This window comes from Chenopodium quinoa, unplaced genomic scaffold (genome assembly GCF_001683475.1).
Source record: "Chenopodium quinoa cultivar QQ74 unplaced genomic scaffold, ASM168347v1, whole genome shotgun sequence".
Lineage (NCBI taxonomy): Eukaryota > Viridiplantae > Streptophyta > Magnoliopsida > Caryophyllales > Amaranthaceae > Chenopodium > Chenopodium quinoa.
Window position 1 is genome coordinate 1,172,761 of NW_018745617.1, and position 20,307 is coordinate 1,193,067.

General features: G+C 35.9%; 1 protein-coding gene and 1 long non-coding RNA gene across 2 annotated transcripts; one reads left to right on the top strand and one right to left on the bottom strand.

Annotated features, from left to right (window-relative positions):
• Positions 1-4,034: 4,034 nt before the first annotated feature.
• LOC110716730 lies at positions 4,035-5,274 on the top strand. Its single transcript, XR_002510578.1, has 3 exons — positions 4,035-4,424; positions 4,881-5,052; positions 5,137-5,274. It is a non-coding gene; the product is annotated as an uncharacterized LOC110716730 (long non-coding RNA).
• Positions 5,275-13,915: 8,641 nt separating this feature from the next.
• Positions 13,916-14,872, bottom strand: LOC110716662. Its single transcript, XM_021895308.1, has one exon. The coding sequence runs from the start codon at positions 14,870-14,872 to the stop codon at positions 13,916-13,918; it is 957 nt and encodes a 318-aa protein (XP_021751000.1).
• Positions 14,873-20,307: the final 5,435 nt, after the last annotated feature.

A 20,307-nucleotide genomic window follows, 5' to 3' on the forward strand; every position in this document is an offset into this window, starting at 1 on the left:
TTGTACACAAACAAACTTGTCCAAATTTATTTTATCATTAAGGTGATTGTGAATTGTAAGTTACACCCACCGACAGTAGGGACTCTTGGAGAAAGATTTGCCTGTGGGGTTGTTAACTTGTTATGTTATGCTGTTTATCGGCTTTTATGGTTAAACTTTAAAAACTTTTATAGTACGAGTGATCTTGAATGCTTGTAAGTAATTTTAAGAGGAAATTGATTCAAGTTGGATCTTAGTAACTCAAAATGTATTTTAAAAATATTTTACTGGTTTATAATTACGTAAAAGCTAACGAATACCTTGGAGGTGTTGGATAATTTAGCTAAAAGTAGAAAGATTAAATTAAAATGAGCATTAATTGCTCTAATTGACGTATGATTTTGTCATGCTTTCCCAAATTTATACCACTTTTGCTAGTATTTTAAATGCTTATCCAACTTCTAGCAAGATCCTTATAACTATAATTAAAGGTGTACAAAGTCAAAATAATGCATTGGATATTATATTATATAAATGCAGAATTTACTTAGGTGTTGTTTGGTTGATGTGGGTATTTAATTCCCATAGGAATTTATACTTCATGGGAATTTAATTCCTTAATAAAATTCCTAGGAATTTCTAAAGTGTGTTTGGTTGGTAATGAGGAAAATTGAAATTCCCATGAATTGTAGTTTACTAGGGGGGGGGCTAGGTAATTTACTTCCCATGTTTTGAGGGAAGTTGAAATTCCCATGAATTCTCACTTCCCTCATTTTTGCTTTTTTAGATCAACCAAACAACTATCCACTTTATCAATTCCCATGAATTTTCAATACCCTTGATGAGTCTATTTTATATATATTTTTATTCCCCGTCCCACGGTCATATTTGTGCTAATTTGAGCTCTGTGGAGCTTTTTTTATTACTAATATACGTTTTCTAGTGTTTTTGTAGAGTGGATATTATTTTGTAGGAATTTGAAGAATTGTGACAATTCCCGAGCTTATTGAGCCACTGCAAAGACATTGGAGTCGGATCGTATTTTATGACCGAATATTTAAAGCTCAAGATCGTACTAAATAAAATTAGTTCGGTGATTAAGAACTTGATTAGAGAAGAGAAGGGTCCCAAGTTCTCACAAGCAACACGGACCAAACTAATAAATATCTTGAACTCAAGTCAAGAAGGCCCAAGTACAAAGCCCAACTCGCTGCTAGCTGATCCAGCCCATTCAGGCGCTCCACTGATGTTTTCTCATTAGTGGGCTTCTTTAATAGTTAAGTCGGTGGGTCTTTTGTATATAAATAGTAGTAGTATGCGATCAGGGAGTTAGTCAGCTTTATTTTTTTTGTTTTTAGTCTTAGTTAGATTTCGGTAATTGCACGTCAGTTAGGAACTTCTTAGACTTTGTTCGCTTTTCGTCAAATTCGTTTTTTATGCAAGAGTATTAGTTCACTTCTTTTAGTGGATTATATGGTTGTTTTCTTTAAGTTCTCTTATGATTATTTTCTTAATCTGATATTATTGTTTCTTATATGCTTACTTTAATCGTTTTATTTAATTGTTTTATTAATTGCCTATTAATTTTAATTATGTTTACTTTAATTAGTTTAGTTTTAATTACGCGTGAGTAGTTTTCTTTCTAGGGTTTGTGGGCATCCATAAATAATATGAAGGGGTAATTTATTATTATTGATTGTCAATGCTAGATTAATTTCCTATTGATTGATTTAATACTATGCAATTAGATTAGCGCTGGTTTAATTGTATGAGTTACGCAATATTGATTCGAGATTCGAGAGATGAGAATTAATATTAAGGCCTAGTTTCAATAGGCAGTTTAATTTATAAATGGTTAAATCGAGATTCGAGAGATGAGATTTAATATCGGTAAATTAATTCTGTGATTGTAATACGTAGCGAAAGCCCTTTATGATCTGATTAATTGATACATTGATGATTGATTTATATGTTTTACCCTGGAGTATTATTTATTGGTGAATCTATGCCCTAGGTCCTTTATTCATTGATTTTCCCCTACTTTTATTTCTCCCTACTCATATTCTTCGTAGTATAATTCCTTTAAACAACAACAATTGGTTACTTTAATAATTTAGATTATAATTAATTAATTAGGAATAGAAAGACCAGTTTCCCTGTGGATTCGACCCTACTTCCCTATCTACTTTAGTTAGAGGACTTAGGTAATTACTTTTGATTAGGTGACTACGACTTTAGCCTGTCAACCCTCATTTTATAATGTCAACCAAACAAGCCCTTAAATGTGTTAAAGACAATATTACCCCTTTTATAATTTCTATTATCCCACCCTAATTTCATTCTTAAAATATATAACTCATTTCCTTCATTTTTCTATGGAAAGTATGGTTTGAATCAAAGAAAGAACGCTTATATACTTGTTGATGAAAGAAAACTTCTATCATTTTTCTTCTACACCACCTATTCCCCATTGATCCAACTGTTCTCAATCCCTCTTGATAAAATAACAATAATAATTTAAGCCCTAAAGAAATCTAACACCCTTTCCCCCTGAAGTAATATCAACCCCCGGAAATTAATTCCAGTACCCTTCATCAACCCTCGGAAATTTATTCCGGTACCTTTCATCACCCCCCCCCCCCGAAAAATATTCTGATACCCTATATTATCCCACGGAAAGTTAACCCGGTAGTAATGCTCATGGCCCTGATATTAAATTCAGCTAAAAATTTCTGGAAATTTATACCATGAATTGATCTTTAGCCCGAACAATAGTTCGAGTAGGTGTGCATGCTGAAAATTTATTTGTTTGATTATGTTTGCAGATTGAATGTTATGGGTGATTGTATATATTTTTCGTTGATATGTTAAGGCTGATTAGTTTTTTTTTTTTTTTTTTTTTTTTTTTTTTTTTTTTTTTTTTTTTTTTTTTGGTGAATGAGGGTGATTAGTTGATTCCATAATTAGGAGTGAAAATGATTTAGATTAAAACAGGTTAAAATTGGAATATAAGTTTTAAATATTTTAAAAATTATTCTGCATTTAGGCAAATTGTTACCTAGTAAAAATATTCAGGTAGTTATGGGCTTATGGTTTCCTTCCGAATTTTCAGAGATTATGGGATCAATTTTCATTACTCGTCCTTATAGCTCTCTAAACACCAAAACAAAAAAAATGAAGGTGTTGCCACCTCTTTGTTGGATCTGAAGGATGTGAAATAGAAAAATAAAATACAAAAGTTGGGTACCCAAATTTGATGTTGGGTAAGATTTATCGACTTTTCTAACTATAATTTGGTTTAATTGGTTTTCATTTTTTATATTAACTAGCTGTAACAATTTTAATTTCATATATTTCAAATCAAATCCAACATTAGAATTAATTATTAGGTACATATAAGAAGCGGAGAACACCATATTTATATAAGAATGGTTAATGATATATGATAGGTTTCATCAAAGTGGAGTGCTAATTTTAAGAAGCTACATAATGAAAGGTAAAGCTTTGAATTTGAGGCATAGAAATATGTATTTTACATGAGATGTTAGCCATGTTACCTATACAATCAAGGGAAAAATTAGTCACTGTTAGGAGAGGAGTTTACTTTACTTGATCAAAAAGGATCTTGTTATTCTATCAAGTGACAAATAATTTTGATAGAGAGCAAATACTAGATACTTCATATTTAATAGTTGTAACACCTTAACCTAATTTCTATGATAAGCATAATTTAAATCTTTTACAAGGACTTTATGTATGCAGTTATGTAGATATCATCATATCATACATCCATACCAGGTAACAATAATGATTCTTTTTATTTTCAATGTACTACTATATATACTCGATATTGATCAGCAAATTTTGAGGACAAAATTGCATGAGCAACTTCCTTCATTCGAAGAAGAATTTGATAATTAATTTCAAATCAGATTGAAAAGATGATGTCTCATAATATGGGACTAATGTTGAATGTCATTTAGGGTAACATACAAATTTTTAGTAAAACAAATATGAGGCAACCCAGGTTAATAACCGTGCTAAACTTGGGCCGTTTATAACAGGGCATTTTTGTCCATTCAGCTTCAAAAGTAAGGGTTAAAATGTCCAAGGCAAAATTGATACTTAAGTGCTGTTATGTTTGACGTTACCTTGTCTTGCTTAACCATGGTTACTTGCTGTTACACCAACCAAACAACCCCGACTTTAATTACGCGACACGTGTCTTTGTCTTCTTCAACGTGACTAGTGCTTTTTCACTCCCTCACTCCCATTATTTTCCTGTTCTTCTACCGAGCCAAAACTTGAATCCTACTGCATGTAATTAATCGGATTAAAATTTGCATTTCTCATTTACTGGTTGAGTTGCGAATCTCTTGGATTTTGTGTCGTATGCTGTTGTTCGTCGATCTGGGATATTGCGATGGAATTCTGTAAATCCATAGGTACGTGTTTGTGTTGCTGGTTATCTTCAATACAATATGTAATTGCCGATAAAGTAAGTGTAATTTTTATTTACTCCAATTTGTTTGCGTTTTCAATTTGAATGTACCTATAATTTGCATATGAGAGAGATGAAAATTAAGGGTTTTATAGTTGTTTGCTCCTGGGTATATTCAATACAATACGTAATTGCCGATAAAGTATGTGTAATTTCTAATTTACTCCACTTTGTTTGCGTTTTCAATTTGAATTGGCTTACGATTTGCATATGAGACGGAAATTAGGGGTTTTATTACTGTTTGGTGCTTGGTATATTCAATACAATGCGTAATTGCGGTTAAAGTATGTGTAATTTATGATTTACTCCAATTTGTCTGTGTTTTCTATTTGAATTGGGTTTTTGAAATGAAAATTGGTTAGCTGTTTAGTGAAGAGTGTTGTATTTCATGTAAATGTAGGCAAAACATTGCGGAATAAATGTCAAAGAGGAAATTGGAGCTAAAGGTATGATTTCTAATCTACTTTATGTTTGTATCTTGTAATTCATGTGGTGATGAACAAATGGGTACTGATTGAGCCGCTGTCGCTGATTAAGCCGCTGTCAGGTCGAAAAGGAAATTGGGAGAGAAGGTATGATATTTTCATACAAGTTCAGATACTTATGTTCGTAATTGAATGATTGACATTGGTTGCATTGTTACAAAATGGAAACAGGATATAGTGTGGGGGGTCAAGTGAATAAAAAACAGAAGCACTGTGTAGGCGTCGCTCTAAGTGCGCCTACGTTAAAGCATGTGGTGAATATGCTTGGCACTCATAGGAAGTGGGAATTGACATAATACGATTAGGGACAAGGAAAGTAGGGAGCCGCCAACAAGTTTTTAAGGAACTTGTAAACCGTTCACGGATCATAAAAGGCAACCACGATTAAGGGACAACGATAGGCAACAACGATTGACCTGTGAAGGCTACACCCCATTCATAATCCATGAGATTACTAACTCCATATGGTTTGGAACCACGAAAGGAGGATCGGGGATGATGGTACGAAGTGAATCATGGAGTCACATTTGCCCGTATTGGCCTCTACTCGATTCTTATAGTGAAAAGTGATTCCTGCGATCTCAAAGGCATGCAAACAAAGATTCAATTTGCTCCAAACTATTATTATGCTAAATTGGTTTAATATTAATGCAACATATAATTCTAAAATATTTGTGATCACTTGATTAAACAACAAGATTAAAAAGGATTCTAAACCGGTTGTCCAAATTATCTTATTAAGCGTGATTTTCAATTACATATTCCCTTTAAACATGATACAAATATAATTATCATTAAAAAAATATAATTATCATTAATATTGGAAGCAAATCAACAATAATAGTGTTAGTCAAATCAAATATAAATAAATCTAATCATGATACTAGCAATATAAAAATAAAATAAGAGTAATTAAATTAATTAATTACTCACATTCTGCGCTTTCCTTTAAATTGCTACATCATGAATAAACTGTTAGTAACTTCAATAAAAATATAAAGTAAATGGAAATTAAATTAAATTAAAAGTAGAGTTGATTTGGTCCAAACCCTCAGTTATTTGTACCTTTCACGCCTTGGTTTAAGGACGGAACCTCGGGTTAAGTATAGACTCCTTGGAGTGCTTAGGGGAATTACATGGAAGAATAAGGAGGCTAGAAATTAGGTTAAAGAGGGAGAAGAGAATGATTTTTGGTGTAAGGTGCGAGAGAATGATTATTGGTGTAATTAGAAACATAGATTTAAGGCTTAGAATACGAGAGAGAGAAAGAAGAGAATGATTTGATGATCAAGATTGTTGATGATTGAAAAAGGGTGATATGACCTCTATTTACAAAGAAAAAATAAGGCCGAAGAATCAAGAAAAAGATAAGAATTCGAATCGGATAAAACTCTTGCTAAGCTATAGACAGCATTTTTTGCGGGTTTTGTTTTTATCATATCTTTTGATCCAGAAATCGGAATAAGATAAATAAGATATCGTTGGAAAGATCTTGAAGTATAATTTCTAACCCAATTAGAAGAAGTTAAAATATTTTGTAGAATAAAAGATATGGCAGAAATAGTGGGACAATGTCAGTTTTGGATAGAGTTTTTTTTTTATTTAATTCATATCTTTTTCGTTATAGCTCGGATTAGATATTATAATATATCATTGGAAATATAATTTCAAGGGATATCCAACCATATAAATTTTGGATAAAAAATATGAGGCACAAAAATAATATCTGTCTATCTTTCAACATCTTTCAATTTGGATAGAAATAGGACTTTAAAAAAAAGGAGTTTTATTCAATTTCAAACTCTTTAATTTTATCTTTTCAAAAAGGATAATTAAGATCTTTTAGAAACTTATAGAAGTTTCTAATTAATCCTAATTGGTTTATGAATGGAATTAAATAATTTGGACCCTCCTCATGATCATTTGGTCGTAGGTAAGGTAGGCATAGGTTTGGTTTGGGCTCAGTTTAATATTTTGGTCATAACTTATTCGTTATAACTCGGATTTGGGCTTATAATATATCGTTGGAAAGCTCTTTTAAAGCCCCATCCAACTATTAAATCATTGGACCCAGATTATGGACCAAAATAAACTGGATTAAACGTTACAATGTCCCCTGCTTATGTTCAGATACATTCTAACAGCAAAATCCATATGAAATCATAGCAAAAGAAACCAACAATTCACATCTACAATAAAGCACCAAACAGTTCCTTTAATGAATCAAACTGACAAACTGTATCTGCATGATGTTTACATTAAGAATCTAGAAAAAGAACGAACATCAAAGTCACAAACACAATGAAACTTTTACAATAGTCTCTAAGGTCACATAACTCGGACATTCCGAGGAATGGAAGCAGTACAACAATTGTCCTGGCCTAATATCACAACAAAAGAAATCAAACAATGTTCTAAGAAATGTTTATTACAGTACTCTCTAATTGGTTTATTCTGAAAATTTCAAGTGGCTAACAGCTTGTAAGTTGATAGAAGTCATGCTTATGTACCTGTTAATCGCCTTTGGATTTTTTTAGAGGATTCACTAAGCTCTCGACATAAGTATCTGCATAACGTATTCGATTATCAACAATCCTTCCACAATTCTCCATCTGCTGGCTTTTAATGCTATAAGACATCAGATTCGATTCACGAAAATCCAAACGCAGAGCGAACAATTTACCAGACTGTTCATCATAAATAACCCTTGCACCTATTTCAAAATTCTTCAGTTCATTGAAGGTACATGCATCCAAACTCGAATTTTTGGTATCGGACAGTTGCCATCGGTTTTGGGGCACGCGCTCCCCATCATCCTCTCTCATTATCCATACGTCGGTTCTCTTCCAAAACACTGCTAAACATTTGCCAAAAATAAACAGAAATTTCTTCATTCGCCGGCTCTCAGCAGGCAATTCAACACATCGAAATTCCTCTCTTCCAAAATCAAAGGAAAGAACATGGGTGTTTTCGAACAGGTCATCTACATCTCTCACCAACCAATGCGCAGCCCCTTGACAGAAATGAGGCTGATGCAAATCACGCAATAGTATATCCCGATACATAATTGCATCATTCATCTGAACATTCTTGGTCTTCCAACAACGATCATTACATGAATAAACCTTGATCTCTGACGACAATTCGTCTAATTTGGAAGACTTTACTCTAAATCCAATCACCTTGTAATCTTTAGTGGAAGAATTAAACCCCAAAACAAACATGTCAATGGGTAAGACAGGCAGCGGACAAGGAGGAAGATCCAAAGATTTATTAACATAGGGGTTATATAACCTCAAATTTGGAATCAATGTAGGTTTATAATCATTATCTTGGAGCAAAAACAAACCATTTAAGGTTTCCCAAACCCTGCAATCTTTACCTATAGTAGTAATTTGGGCAATTTCTTCAAGCCTGAAGTTAACAACTCTGATTACTTGATCAGTCCATCCCAGGTGTCCAATTCTCTTTCAATTAGTACTAAGCGATTCTTGTAAGAATTCTCGTTGAAATGTTGAAAGTGTTCTGTAATGAAAGCAGGGGAATCGATTATTGTACGCCAAGATTTGCAGACGCCTCGTAATCGAAGAAGTGTATTCACCGGCAGCTTCTGAAATACTACCTTCCATATGTCTTCCGGCAACGCGTCACCGGGTTGGGTTTTCATTTTCTTGGTTTGCATTATAACGAGGGAGTTGGAAGAAAAGGGTCGTTGTGAAGAGAAAGAAGATGAGAGATTTGCTTGAGTTTTGGAGTGTTTGTGTAATCTAATTAAGAGATTAATGTAAATGAGTAAATGATTTGTAGGGTTTTTATGAGAGAAGCTCCAAATGTTAAGGGGCGGGAAAACTAACTACCAACTAACTGAAACAAAATTAACTAACGTTATCCCAAAAAAAAAATAAAAATAAAAAAAAAAGCACTCATAAAATTAATTAACCCATTCACTGTAAGGAGAGGTAGTGCTCCCTAGTTTATTGGAACGAAATCATCTTTGTGTTGTTTGAAGACTCATATAATCTAACTCGACTTAGAATTGATTCAAAAATCAAATAATATATTGTGTCTTGAAGATAAAATTGGAAAAGATTCTAGAAAATGACTGAAATCGAAGAATCTGAAACTAAATTGGTCAAATCCAACTCAAAATTGACCGGACTTTTTGAGTTACAAAATTATAAATTGACGTTTCAAAAATTCCCACAATATTATCTTGTAAAAATGGTAAGTAGAGGTAAAAAAAAGAGTAGTATTCTGACAGGTCATCAAATGATAGATTGTTCAAAATCATGGTTGTTCAATAAAATTAACTAAAGGATCATATGATAGAAAAAAGATAGATTGCACCACTTGAGCATAATACAGGTGAGAAGAAGATGAATACATAACAAGGCTTTCCTCAAGGGCTGGGTTTTCGCGTGTCTGGAGTATGATAAGGTTAACCAACACAATAGCATAGGACAGTACATAAAAGAAATGATGCAGTCCTGGTCAATAGCCCGCAAAGGTCAATAATCTAGTGCATGCAGGTAATGAAAACTAACTACAGGAACATTTTTATGTAATATGGAAACAGTGAGTGAGTTAAAATTGAAGCGGGTAATAGAGTTCTGACATTAAAAGGATTAAAAAAAAAGAAAAAACATGCTCCTCATATTAAATGAAGAGCATGACATGTCTGAGACATCTTTGATGAAATTGTTGCATCAAGAGAAACAAATTACAGATCTGTACATCAATCCTCTATCCTCAGCTTGAGACGTTGCTTTAGTGAATGACAACAAAAGTGGCAGCCTATTTACAAAACAAATATAGCACAATATCAGCAGGCATCACTTTGTCATAGCAGATAAAAGAGAATCACTTCTTATAACGAAATATTCACTTTGCTGTAGATCTCCTACTATGCTCTTTGGTTCTGCATCTTAAACTTTACTCTTTGTACATTTGATTTTCCCAAATATGCTCTAAATTAGTTAACATAAATGATGGCTAGTCATTCTGTTAACATATTTCAAAGATACAATCTCGCCTAAACTAGTAACACTTAAATCTTGTAGTCAGAAATACATTAAAAAAAAAAAAAAAAAAGTACCCCTGATTTCGAGAAAAACAAATCTTGGAAAATATTTCAAGACTAGTGTCTTGTCAAGTTGTCGCAGCTTAATTTGCTTGGTTTAATGGTTTACCATACATTATAGTAAGTTAATGATGGATGCCATAGTCAAGATACACTGTCCCCTGCTTATGTCAAGATACATTCTAACAGCAAAAAACGAGACCAATGCTTGGGGACCAGTAAAGATGAACTGTTGAACGAAATCCAGCATACTGCTACTAGCACTACTACTAGCTCATTAGTTTGGACTGATTTTATTCACAGGTATTGCAGGGACTTTTATAGTATGCACTTGAGCAATGAAGCAACCAGCAAGATAGGGCTTTGCTTGGCATATTGCTTAATATATGGCTTTTTTTAATGTTCTGTTAAATATAAATGTTTGAATACCATTAGGATATAGGGTGTTTATGAGAGAAGCCAGTTCAGTTTTTTAATACACCGGTAGCATTTATACATTCATAGGTAACGATATTTGGACAATAATACATTGGTATTGTTATGCACATAACTGAATCGGGAAACTTCTAAACAATATCTGCTGTTGACATTGTACAAACAAGTCTTTATGGAGCATTATGGATGGTCCCTTCTACATCAACTATGGCTTCTGATTACTGCACACTATTAGAACTACTGTGTGGACAGATACCGGTCATACATTTTTATCATAGTCAAGTCATTCAAGACTCCAAACAGATTTTTTTTTACCCTCCATTTTCTAATGTAAACATTTCCACCTCATTGCATTTACTTCATCCCAGGTCTACTTTTTTTGTTAGGGATCGGATGCAGTTTTTGTTTAATTAACCATTTTACTTTAAAAAAAATTTGCGTTTCAGTTATTCTTGCGTGCTGTCCAGTTTGTAAGTCCCTTGCTGGTTGCTTCATTTCTCAAGTGCACACTACATAAGTATATAAGTTCATTAGTTTGGACTGATTTTATTCACAGGTATTGTAAAGTATGAGTATAATATGAGGTTTTGGCAGACATTAAGAATCAGATCCTAGAAGAACTGCAGCACAGTACTATAACAAAATCATTTTGTGGCACTGTTATAGCAGATACCATGCATCGTAGACTAGGCAAAGAAGCATTAATGCAAAAATGAAGATTATTCTGTAATATATCCATATGAAATCATAGCAATAGAAACCAACAGTACATCTATACATAATAAAGCACCAAACATCCCTTTGTCAAAAAAAAAAAAAAAAAAAAAAAAAGCACCAAACATAGCAATGCTAGCTTAGGTGTTTGTTCAAATAATACAAAAGCACACTAACGAATAAGGCTAAATTGTTTCTGCACGCTGTTTACATTATGAAACTCTAACACAAGGCCTAAGATCACATCACACAACATTCCGAGGAATTGAAGCAGTACAAGTCACCAAGCTCTTGACATAAGCATCTGCACAACAAATTTGATAGCCATAATTTCTTCTAATAGTCCTTATCTGTTGGCTAGTAATGTCATAAGACATCAGTCTCATTGGAGAATATCTCCAAGACAGCAAGAAAAATACACCAGAATATTCATCATAAGTAATCCTTGCATTCCTGTTCCTTATGAAGAATTTCAGTGCATATAAACTCGAACCTCCTTTAAAGCACCGTACCCATGGTTTCTCAGGCACAACCACTCCAACATCTTCTCTCATAATCCACATTTTGCTACTCTCAGCAGAAATAACAATTTCTTGATTTTTTTTTGTGGTAAAAGTAAGAAAATCGTTAGAAACGTGTAGCTCAAAAATTAATCATACCAGTAAATAATTAATAAATGCAATAAAGTTCCAAGGCAAATTAATAATTTTGCAAAAATTATTATAAAAAAAACAAAAAAAAGATAAATAGAGTTTAGGAGGGAAAATTCCCTCCAAAATGATCTTTACATGAAGAAATCAAAGCTACGCCTCATATGTCAACTTAACTAGACTATCTGCTAGCTAATTTTTTTGTTGCTAATTGACCTTTCAGAGGGTGTTATACACTTCTATTCTTTTTAAAGCTGTGGAATTTATTTATGTGGAGTTCCCCTCCCTTGATCGAATTTGGAGATGTGACGACTTCAATTAATTACGAGTAATTAATATTTGGCACATTAGTCAAATCAGCAAACCAACTTAACCAAGTGACAATTATATATAGGCCTTCAACTTCTCAACAATAGACTTTACCCTTAATCTCTGCTTAATGCTTTAACGCGCTGATAACAACAACAGTTGCAAAGATCAGCTTGTGGAGTTAAACTCGACAAGAGCACAAGCTAAAGGAGAATAGCTAAATGATTAGGAATTCAGGGCAGAAATACAATGCACCAATTCAAAAGGCATACAATGCACCAAATTCCTACCTGCACCAATAATCGGAAAAAAAATGAAGTGGATCAAAGAGAAAATATCATCATGACTATGTAAATTCAAAAGGCATACAATGCACCAAATTTGTATAAAGGGAGTATACTACGCTTTGATCAATCCTTCTACTTTCTACCTTAACTGTATATAGAAAGAAGATTGGCATACTGATGATTCCAACTTTTCGTTTTTTTTTTTTATTTTATTTTTTTATTTCAAACATCTAAGATGCAATACTGGTTACAGCACTTATACATAGTCAAATACATTATGAACAAGTTCAAACAACTCAATGGTGGGGCTAGCTCTTCTATTCAGGTTCATGGCTGGGTTCTCTTGGTTATATGGTTCATCTGGTGGAGAGATCGAGCTTCAAGAAATAGTAAATGGTTATCATCAAGGAAAAAGCTCTGATCAGCCACAAAAAAATTCCTAATTCTCCCATTTGCAAATTGGATTAGCCATCCTTTATAAGATCCAAAAAATAGTGACTTGCTGGAAACTCAGTCTTTAGTTGATACAGGATGTGGGACGTATAGGCCATTCCAAAGTAGTCTACATTAGTTTCTTTTGCCCTTTCTAAGCGATCAAAATTTTAAGAATTGGTTAATATATTCAAGATAATTAAGTACAGGGTATTTACAAAGTACCGTCTTGATTACATCTTATTTGATCAGATCTGGAAAGAACAATGAAGATAGCAGGGAGTTCAAACTTCACACTACCCAAGCTAGCGCAGCATAAACCTAACCAGAGAAGCTAACTTCACATGAATGATTGATGTATCTACCAAACGACTTAATTCATACCAATGAGCATGAAGTGAAAATTAAATGAACAGGCGGATGAATAGTTATTGAAACACTTCCATGCTCCTCTGGTGCGAAATTACAATAAAGACATGATTTTCAGTATCAGATACTAAGTTTCTGTTGTCTAATCAACCAAATTGATGCAGAGATGATAAGGCTGATAATACGGGGCAGTACAAGATTGATGTGGCTAATATAGGTGACATAAAACTCATGCTGTTTCAATTACAATCCTTTACACAACACCACAACAAAGTAGCACAACCCTTTTGACTATATTTTTACATCAAAGAAGGAACAGGTTTTATTCGAGAACATGTATCAGACCATTAAATACTATAAATTTGTTATAAAATAGAGTTATCAGTTCAGAATTTGCATGAATTTGCTAAAGATTGATATATGTAGCATCATACTGCACCATCAAGAATGGTACATTAATTGACAAGGAGCCGAAATGAAACCAAGAGATCCCTCACTTCATAGGAAACAGAGGAGACTAAACAAATTATTTTACCAAACCAAGATAATAAGGTAAAGAGAAAATGATAAATCTAGCCAAAATAAAGAACACCACTATATATTCTTAGAGTAAGACATGAACCAAAAAAGCTTGGCATCCCGAACCAAAAGATTTCTGATAAATTACTTCGTGTTTAGCCAAGGTGCAAGCGAACACTTCGACGACAAGGAATGAAGTCCTTACTTGAAGAGGAGACATATTGACCACAGAATTTGATCTCACAACCTGAGGGATTATGAAGGCGAAAGAATTTTTCACACAACACATCTTCTTGCCTTGAGACTTTTGCCTTTTTACCTCGTATAGAAACATGAACCGATAGCAATTCCAACACTTTTCCGCAATTCAAAATGTACTTTATCATCTCAAAATCAGCATCACTCTCACTAATATATCTTATCTTGATCCTCTTTAATCGACTCCAGCAAGGGCTGCAACAAGAAGGCCAATGCTCGAGTGCATCCCTTTTTGTTAAGTATCTCGATATTTCTACTTTGAGCACCTCTAAAGAGGGACAGCATTGTAGTAAAAGCACCACATCATTCCAACTCCATCTACAACTAGGTATCTCACAATAATCATAATACATCCCAAGAACAACTTCATTTTCTAAACTACAAACAGCCTCCAAAGCATAGTTATCTATTTTAAGGGATCTTACTTCAGAAATCAACTGCGCAAGTCCTGCTATACGACTCAGGTAATTAATTTTCTTAGGAAATCTAAATTCTGCACTAGAATACCCAACAAAACGAATATTCGCTAAACCAAAAGGAATATGTAATGTCATTTCTTCTAGCTTTGACAGATTAACTACAAGTTGGTAGGTTGGAATAACGTTATAGTCATACGCTCTAATAATAACCAGTTTCTTGATGTAATGAGCCGATAAATCCAACAAATGAACAAACATATAGCAATTACCGTGAGACGTGATCACCAGATTTAAATCTTCCAATATTGGACAACCCCTAATAATTGTAGCCAACGCATCATCCCAATATCCAGATAATTGTAGTTTCTTTAATTTAGGAAGATTTACAACAAATCCACCAGCAGGAGGACGAATAAAAATATTTTTAGTCAACATAAGCACAACTAGAGATTGACATTGAAAAAAACAAGTACTCGTAGATATATTAGTAGGTAGATTCGATTCAACCACAATTTGCTCTGGATTTCGTGTGCATAGATCCCGAATCCAAGATTCCTAAAATCATAAAAATCCCTCGACAAACAGAGATAAAAACTGTTTACTTTCGGAAAGGGAAGCTTCGGAAAAATAATGTTAGGATTAGTGTGGAGATAGATAAATACATGGAGACATAAGGAGATTGCATAGAAGCTGCCTTATTGTTAAGGTTCGACCAAACTTGTGAAAAGTTCGGTCGAACCCGGTTTTAAGTCAGTAGGTGCACCAGTTTTCATTTCTAGAGGAGGAGTGACCAAACCCAAGGAGGTTCGACCGAACCACCCTAGGTTCGACCGAACTCTGGGTAGGTTCGGCCGAACCTCCCTGCTCCCTATTTCGTCGCTTCGTTTTCGGCTTGTGCGATTTGCTTTAATCTTAGCCGTTGGATTGTATTTTCTACCTAGACTATATATACCTTTTCTAAGCCTCTTTGTTGAGTATTCACAAACATTTAAACACATAGAGAGGTTTTGAGAGGGTTTGTGAGGAGCATTTGAATTCTATACAATTCATGCTTGTAATTCTTGAGTTCATTCATCATCAATATTACTCCATAGTGCAAGGGTGGGTTTTTTCTCCCGGTTCTCGGGTTTTCCCACGGTAACATTGTCTTCCTTTTACTTGCTTTAATTCCTTCAAAGTTGTTCTTGATTGTTATGCTTGTTTGTTCATTGCTATTGTGGGTTGATTGCAAGTTAGTTGAACACTTTAATCCTTAAAATTGGTACCAGAGCCAAGGTTGAATCTTTGGTGTTTTGATGATTTAGGGTTTGTGTTAAACTTGAAATTGTGATTGAGTTTCAAAGTTTGGAACTTTAGGTGTTCAAAGTTTGAGTCTTGGGTGTCAAGTTGCATTCTTTGTTGTTGAAAACCTATTGTGAACTTTGTGTGTTTGATTTGCAATGGAAGAAGGCAAGTTGAGAATTGAGAAGTTTGATGGGAAGGATTTTGGGTTTTGGAAGATGCAAATAGAGGACTATTTGTATCAAAAGAACCTATATTTGCCCCTTACTAGTAAACCATCGGGTATGAAGGAAGAGGAGTGGAAAGTATTGGATAGACAAGCCCTTGGAGTGATTAGATTGACATTGGCTAAGAGTGTTGCTTACAATGTCAAAGATGTGACAACGACGGTTGGTGTGATCAAAGCATTGTCCAATATGTATGAGAAGCCATTGGCTATGAACAAGGTGTTCTTGATGCGTCGTTTGTTTGAAATTGAGATGAATGATAGTGGTTCCGCCCCCGAACATATAAATGAATTCAATTCAATAATCTCTCAACTAGCTTCGGTTGAAATTAAGTTTGATGATGAAGTGAGGGCCTTGATCTTGTTGTCATCATTGCCTAGAAGTTGGGATACCGTTGTAGCCGCCATTAGCAACTCTTCCGGAAAGTCGAAGTTGAAGTGTGATGATGTGAGGGACTTAATCTTGAGTGAGAGCTTGAGAAGGAAGAACTCGGGTGAGTCATCGGGTGGTGCTTATTCTAGTGAAGGTAGGGGACGTGGAAGACAACAAAGAGGTGCTCAAAGAGGAAGATCGAAGTCTAGAGGGAGGAGTAAGTCGAAAGGGAAGGTGAACATTGTGTGTTGGGGTTGTGGTGTGAAAGGGCATACTAAGAGGGAATGTCCTAATCCCAAGAAGAAGGGTGGTTCAAACCACAAGAACCACGATGATGCTAGTTCATCGGTTAGCTTGGCATCAAGCGATGAAATCGGTGATGCATTGATCTTGAGTGTTGATAGTCCCATTGAGTCTTGGATCCTTGATTCGGGAGCTTCATTTCATTCTTCTCCATGTAAGGAGATTTTCCAAAACTTCAAGAGTGGCAATTTTGGAAAGGTGTACCTTGCGGATGATGAACCTTTGGATATTGTGGGGAAGGGAGATGTTATGATCAAGACTTCAAGTGGGAGCTCATGGAATCTTGAAGATGTTAGGTACATACCTAAGCTAAGGAAAAATTTGATTTCGGTGGGTCAACTAGACTCAAGAGGTTTTAGAACCATGTTTGGTGAAGGTACTTGGAAGGTGTCAAAGGGAGCTATGGTGGTGGCTCGGGGCACGAAGACCGGCACATTGTACACTACCTTAGGGTGTAAAAGCATGATTGCTACAACCGCAAATGATGAGACTAAGCTTTGGCATACTCGGCTTGGTCACATGAGTGAGAAAGGGATGAAATTGCTAGCTTCAAAAGGTAAGTTGTCGGGGTTGAAATCAATCGACATGAAATTTTGTGAGACATGTGTTTTTGGGAAACAAAAGAAGGTGTCTTTCACAAAAACCAAACGGTCCTTGAAGAAGGAGAAGCTAGAACTTGTGCACACGGATGTTTGGGGCCCATACCCCATCAAGTCCCTTGGTGGTTCTCACTATTTTGTCACTTTCATTGATGATTCAACCCGGAAAGTATGGGTATATTTCATGAAGCACAAGTCGGAAGTGAATGAGAAGTTCAAGACTTGGAAGGCGGAGGTTGAAAATGTTTCGGGCAAGAAGATTAAGGCAATCAAGTCCGACAATGGAGGAGAGTATGAGTTGGAAGCTTACAAAAACATTTGTAAGGAGCATGGCATTGTTTTGGAGAGGACCATTCCCGGTAAACCTCGCCAAAACGGGGTAGCGGAGCGGATGAATAGGACTTTACTGGAGAGGGCAAGGTGTATGAGGTTGTTTGCGGGCCTCCCAAAGTGTTTTTGGGCGGATGCCGTTAGTACCGCGGCTTACTTGATAAACCGTGGACCTTCGGTACCTTTGGAATTCAAGATACCGGAGGAGGAGTGGAGTGGTAAGGAGGTGTCCTACACTCACTTGAAGACCTTTGGTTGTGTGGCCTATTTGCAATCCGAAAAGAGAGACAAGCTAGACCCAAAAGCCATCAAATGTTACTTCATTGGGTATGGATGTGAGAAATATGGTTATAGATTGTGGGATCCTAAGAATCGAAAGATTGTTAGGCATTGTGACATCACTTTTGATGAGAGCTCTTTGTACAAAGACAACTTTGGTGGGAAATCCGTTGAGAAAGAATCAATTGAAGATGAGCGGGAATTTGTTGAGCTAGATGGTAAGGTTAGAAGTGATAAGGAAGTTGAACAGGTAGAATTTGAGGTGCAAATTCAACAAGCATCTCCTCAACATGGTGCTCATGTTCCGGTGGATTCGGATTCAAGTGATTCGGATGATGATGATCACTTGGAAACGGATGAGCGAGTAGTTATGGGTGAGCCCGTTGTGGTTCATGGAGAGCCATCTACACCACCAACGGTGAGGAGATCATCAAGAACAATCAAGCCACCACACCGATATTCTCCATCCTTGCATTATTTGTTGTTGACGGATTCCGGTGAGCCGGAATGTTATAAAGAGGCAATGGGCATGGGTGACTCGTTGAAGTGGGAGCAAGCAATGGAAGATGAGATGTCTTCATTGGAGAAAAACAACACTTGGGTGCTGGTTGAGTTGCCTAAGGGCAAGAGAGCACTTTTGTGCAAGTGGATCTTTCGAAAGAAAGAAGAACCGGATGGTACAATTCGGTACAATGCAAGACTTGTGGTGAAAGGTTTTTCACAAAAGGAGGGCATTGATTATCATGAGATCTTTGCTCCGGTTGTGAAGCTAACCACTATAAGGATCTTGTTGGCTATAGTGGTTTCGGAGGACTTATTTCTTGAGCAAATGGATGTAAAAACCGCGTTTTTACACGGTGATTTGGAGGAGGAAATCTACATGAAGCAACCGGAAGGGTTTCAAGTTCCGGGTCAAGAGAACTTGGTGTGCAAGCTTAAACGGAGTCTATATGGGTTGAAACAAGCTCCTAGACAATGGTACAAGAAGTTTGACAATTTCATGCTAGGCAATGGTTTCGTGAGAGCGGAAGGTGACCATTGTTGCTACTTTCAAAGGTATGACAATGGCTATATCTACTTGCTTTTGTATGTTGATGATATGTTGATTGCGGGAACTAGTATGGAAATTGTCAATGACTTGAAAAAGAAGTTGTCAAGAAGATTTGAGATGAAAGACTTGGGTGAGGCCAAGAAAATACTTGGCATGAGAATTTCTAGGGATAGCTCAACGGGTGTGTTGAAGTTATCTCAAGAGGAGTATGTCAAGAAGGTGCTTAAAAGATTTAACATGATTGATGCAAAGCCTCGAAGCTCACCTCTTTCAAGTGAGCTCAAGTTGACTAACGAGGATTGCCCAAAGACAAGGGAAGAGAAGGACAAAATGGCCATTGTTCCTTATGCTCGGCCGTTGGTAGCATGATGTATGCTATGATTTGCACGAGGCCCGACATTGCTCACGCAGTGGGAGTTGTGAGTAGGTTCATGTCAAATCCGGGTGAGAGACATTGGGAAGCCGTGAAGTGGCTATTGAGGTATTTGTTGGGTACTTCAAGTATGGCTCTTTGCTTTAGGAGAAATGGAGTTGTTTTGGAAGGTTTTGTTGATGCCGATTTTGGAGGATGTTATGATTCAAGCAAAAGCACTTCGGGGTATGTGTATACTATTGGTGGTACGGCCATTAGTTGGATGAGCAAGCTCCAAAAGTGTGTCTCTATGTCTACGACGGAAGCCGAGTATGTGGCTATGTCGGAAGCGGGAAAGGAGATGGAATGGTTGAAGGGTTTCCTTGAAGAAATGGGCATGAAACAAGATGTTTGTGCGTTGTATAGTGATAGCCAAAGTGCGGTTCAATTGGCTAAGAATCCTATGTTTCATTATCACACTAAACACATCAAGAGGCGTTATCACTATACTAGGAGTTTGGTGAAGGATGACACGATGTGTTTGAGGAAGATTGCCGGTTCAAAGAATCCGGCGGATATGCTCACTAAAGCTGTTTCTAGTGACAAATTGAGGTTGTGTAGGACCTCAATTGGACTCCATCATTAATTTGAAGGAGTGTTGTGCTATGGTGAAATTGTTTTGATGAATGTATTAAGTGTTCTTGAGGAAGGAGTGTGTATGTGGTAGTCTATGGTGCATGTTTGATCCTATCTCCAAGTGGGAGATTGTTAGGATTAGTGTGGAGATAGATAAATACATGGAGACATAAGGAGATTGCATAGAAGCTGCCTTATTGTTAAGGTTCGACCAAACTTGTGAAAAGTTCGGTCGAACCCGGTTTTAAGTCAGTAGGTGCACCAGTTTTCATTTCTAGAGGAGGAGTGACCAAACCCAAGGAGGTTCGACCGAACCACCCTAGGTTCGACCGAACTCTGGGTAGGTTCGGCCGAACCTCCCTGCTCCCTATTTCGTCGCTTCGTTTTCGGCTTGTGCGATTTGCTTTAATCTTAGCCGTTGGATTGTATTTTCTACCTAG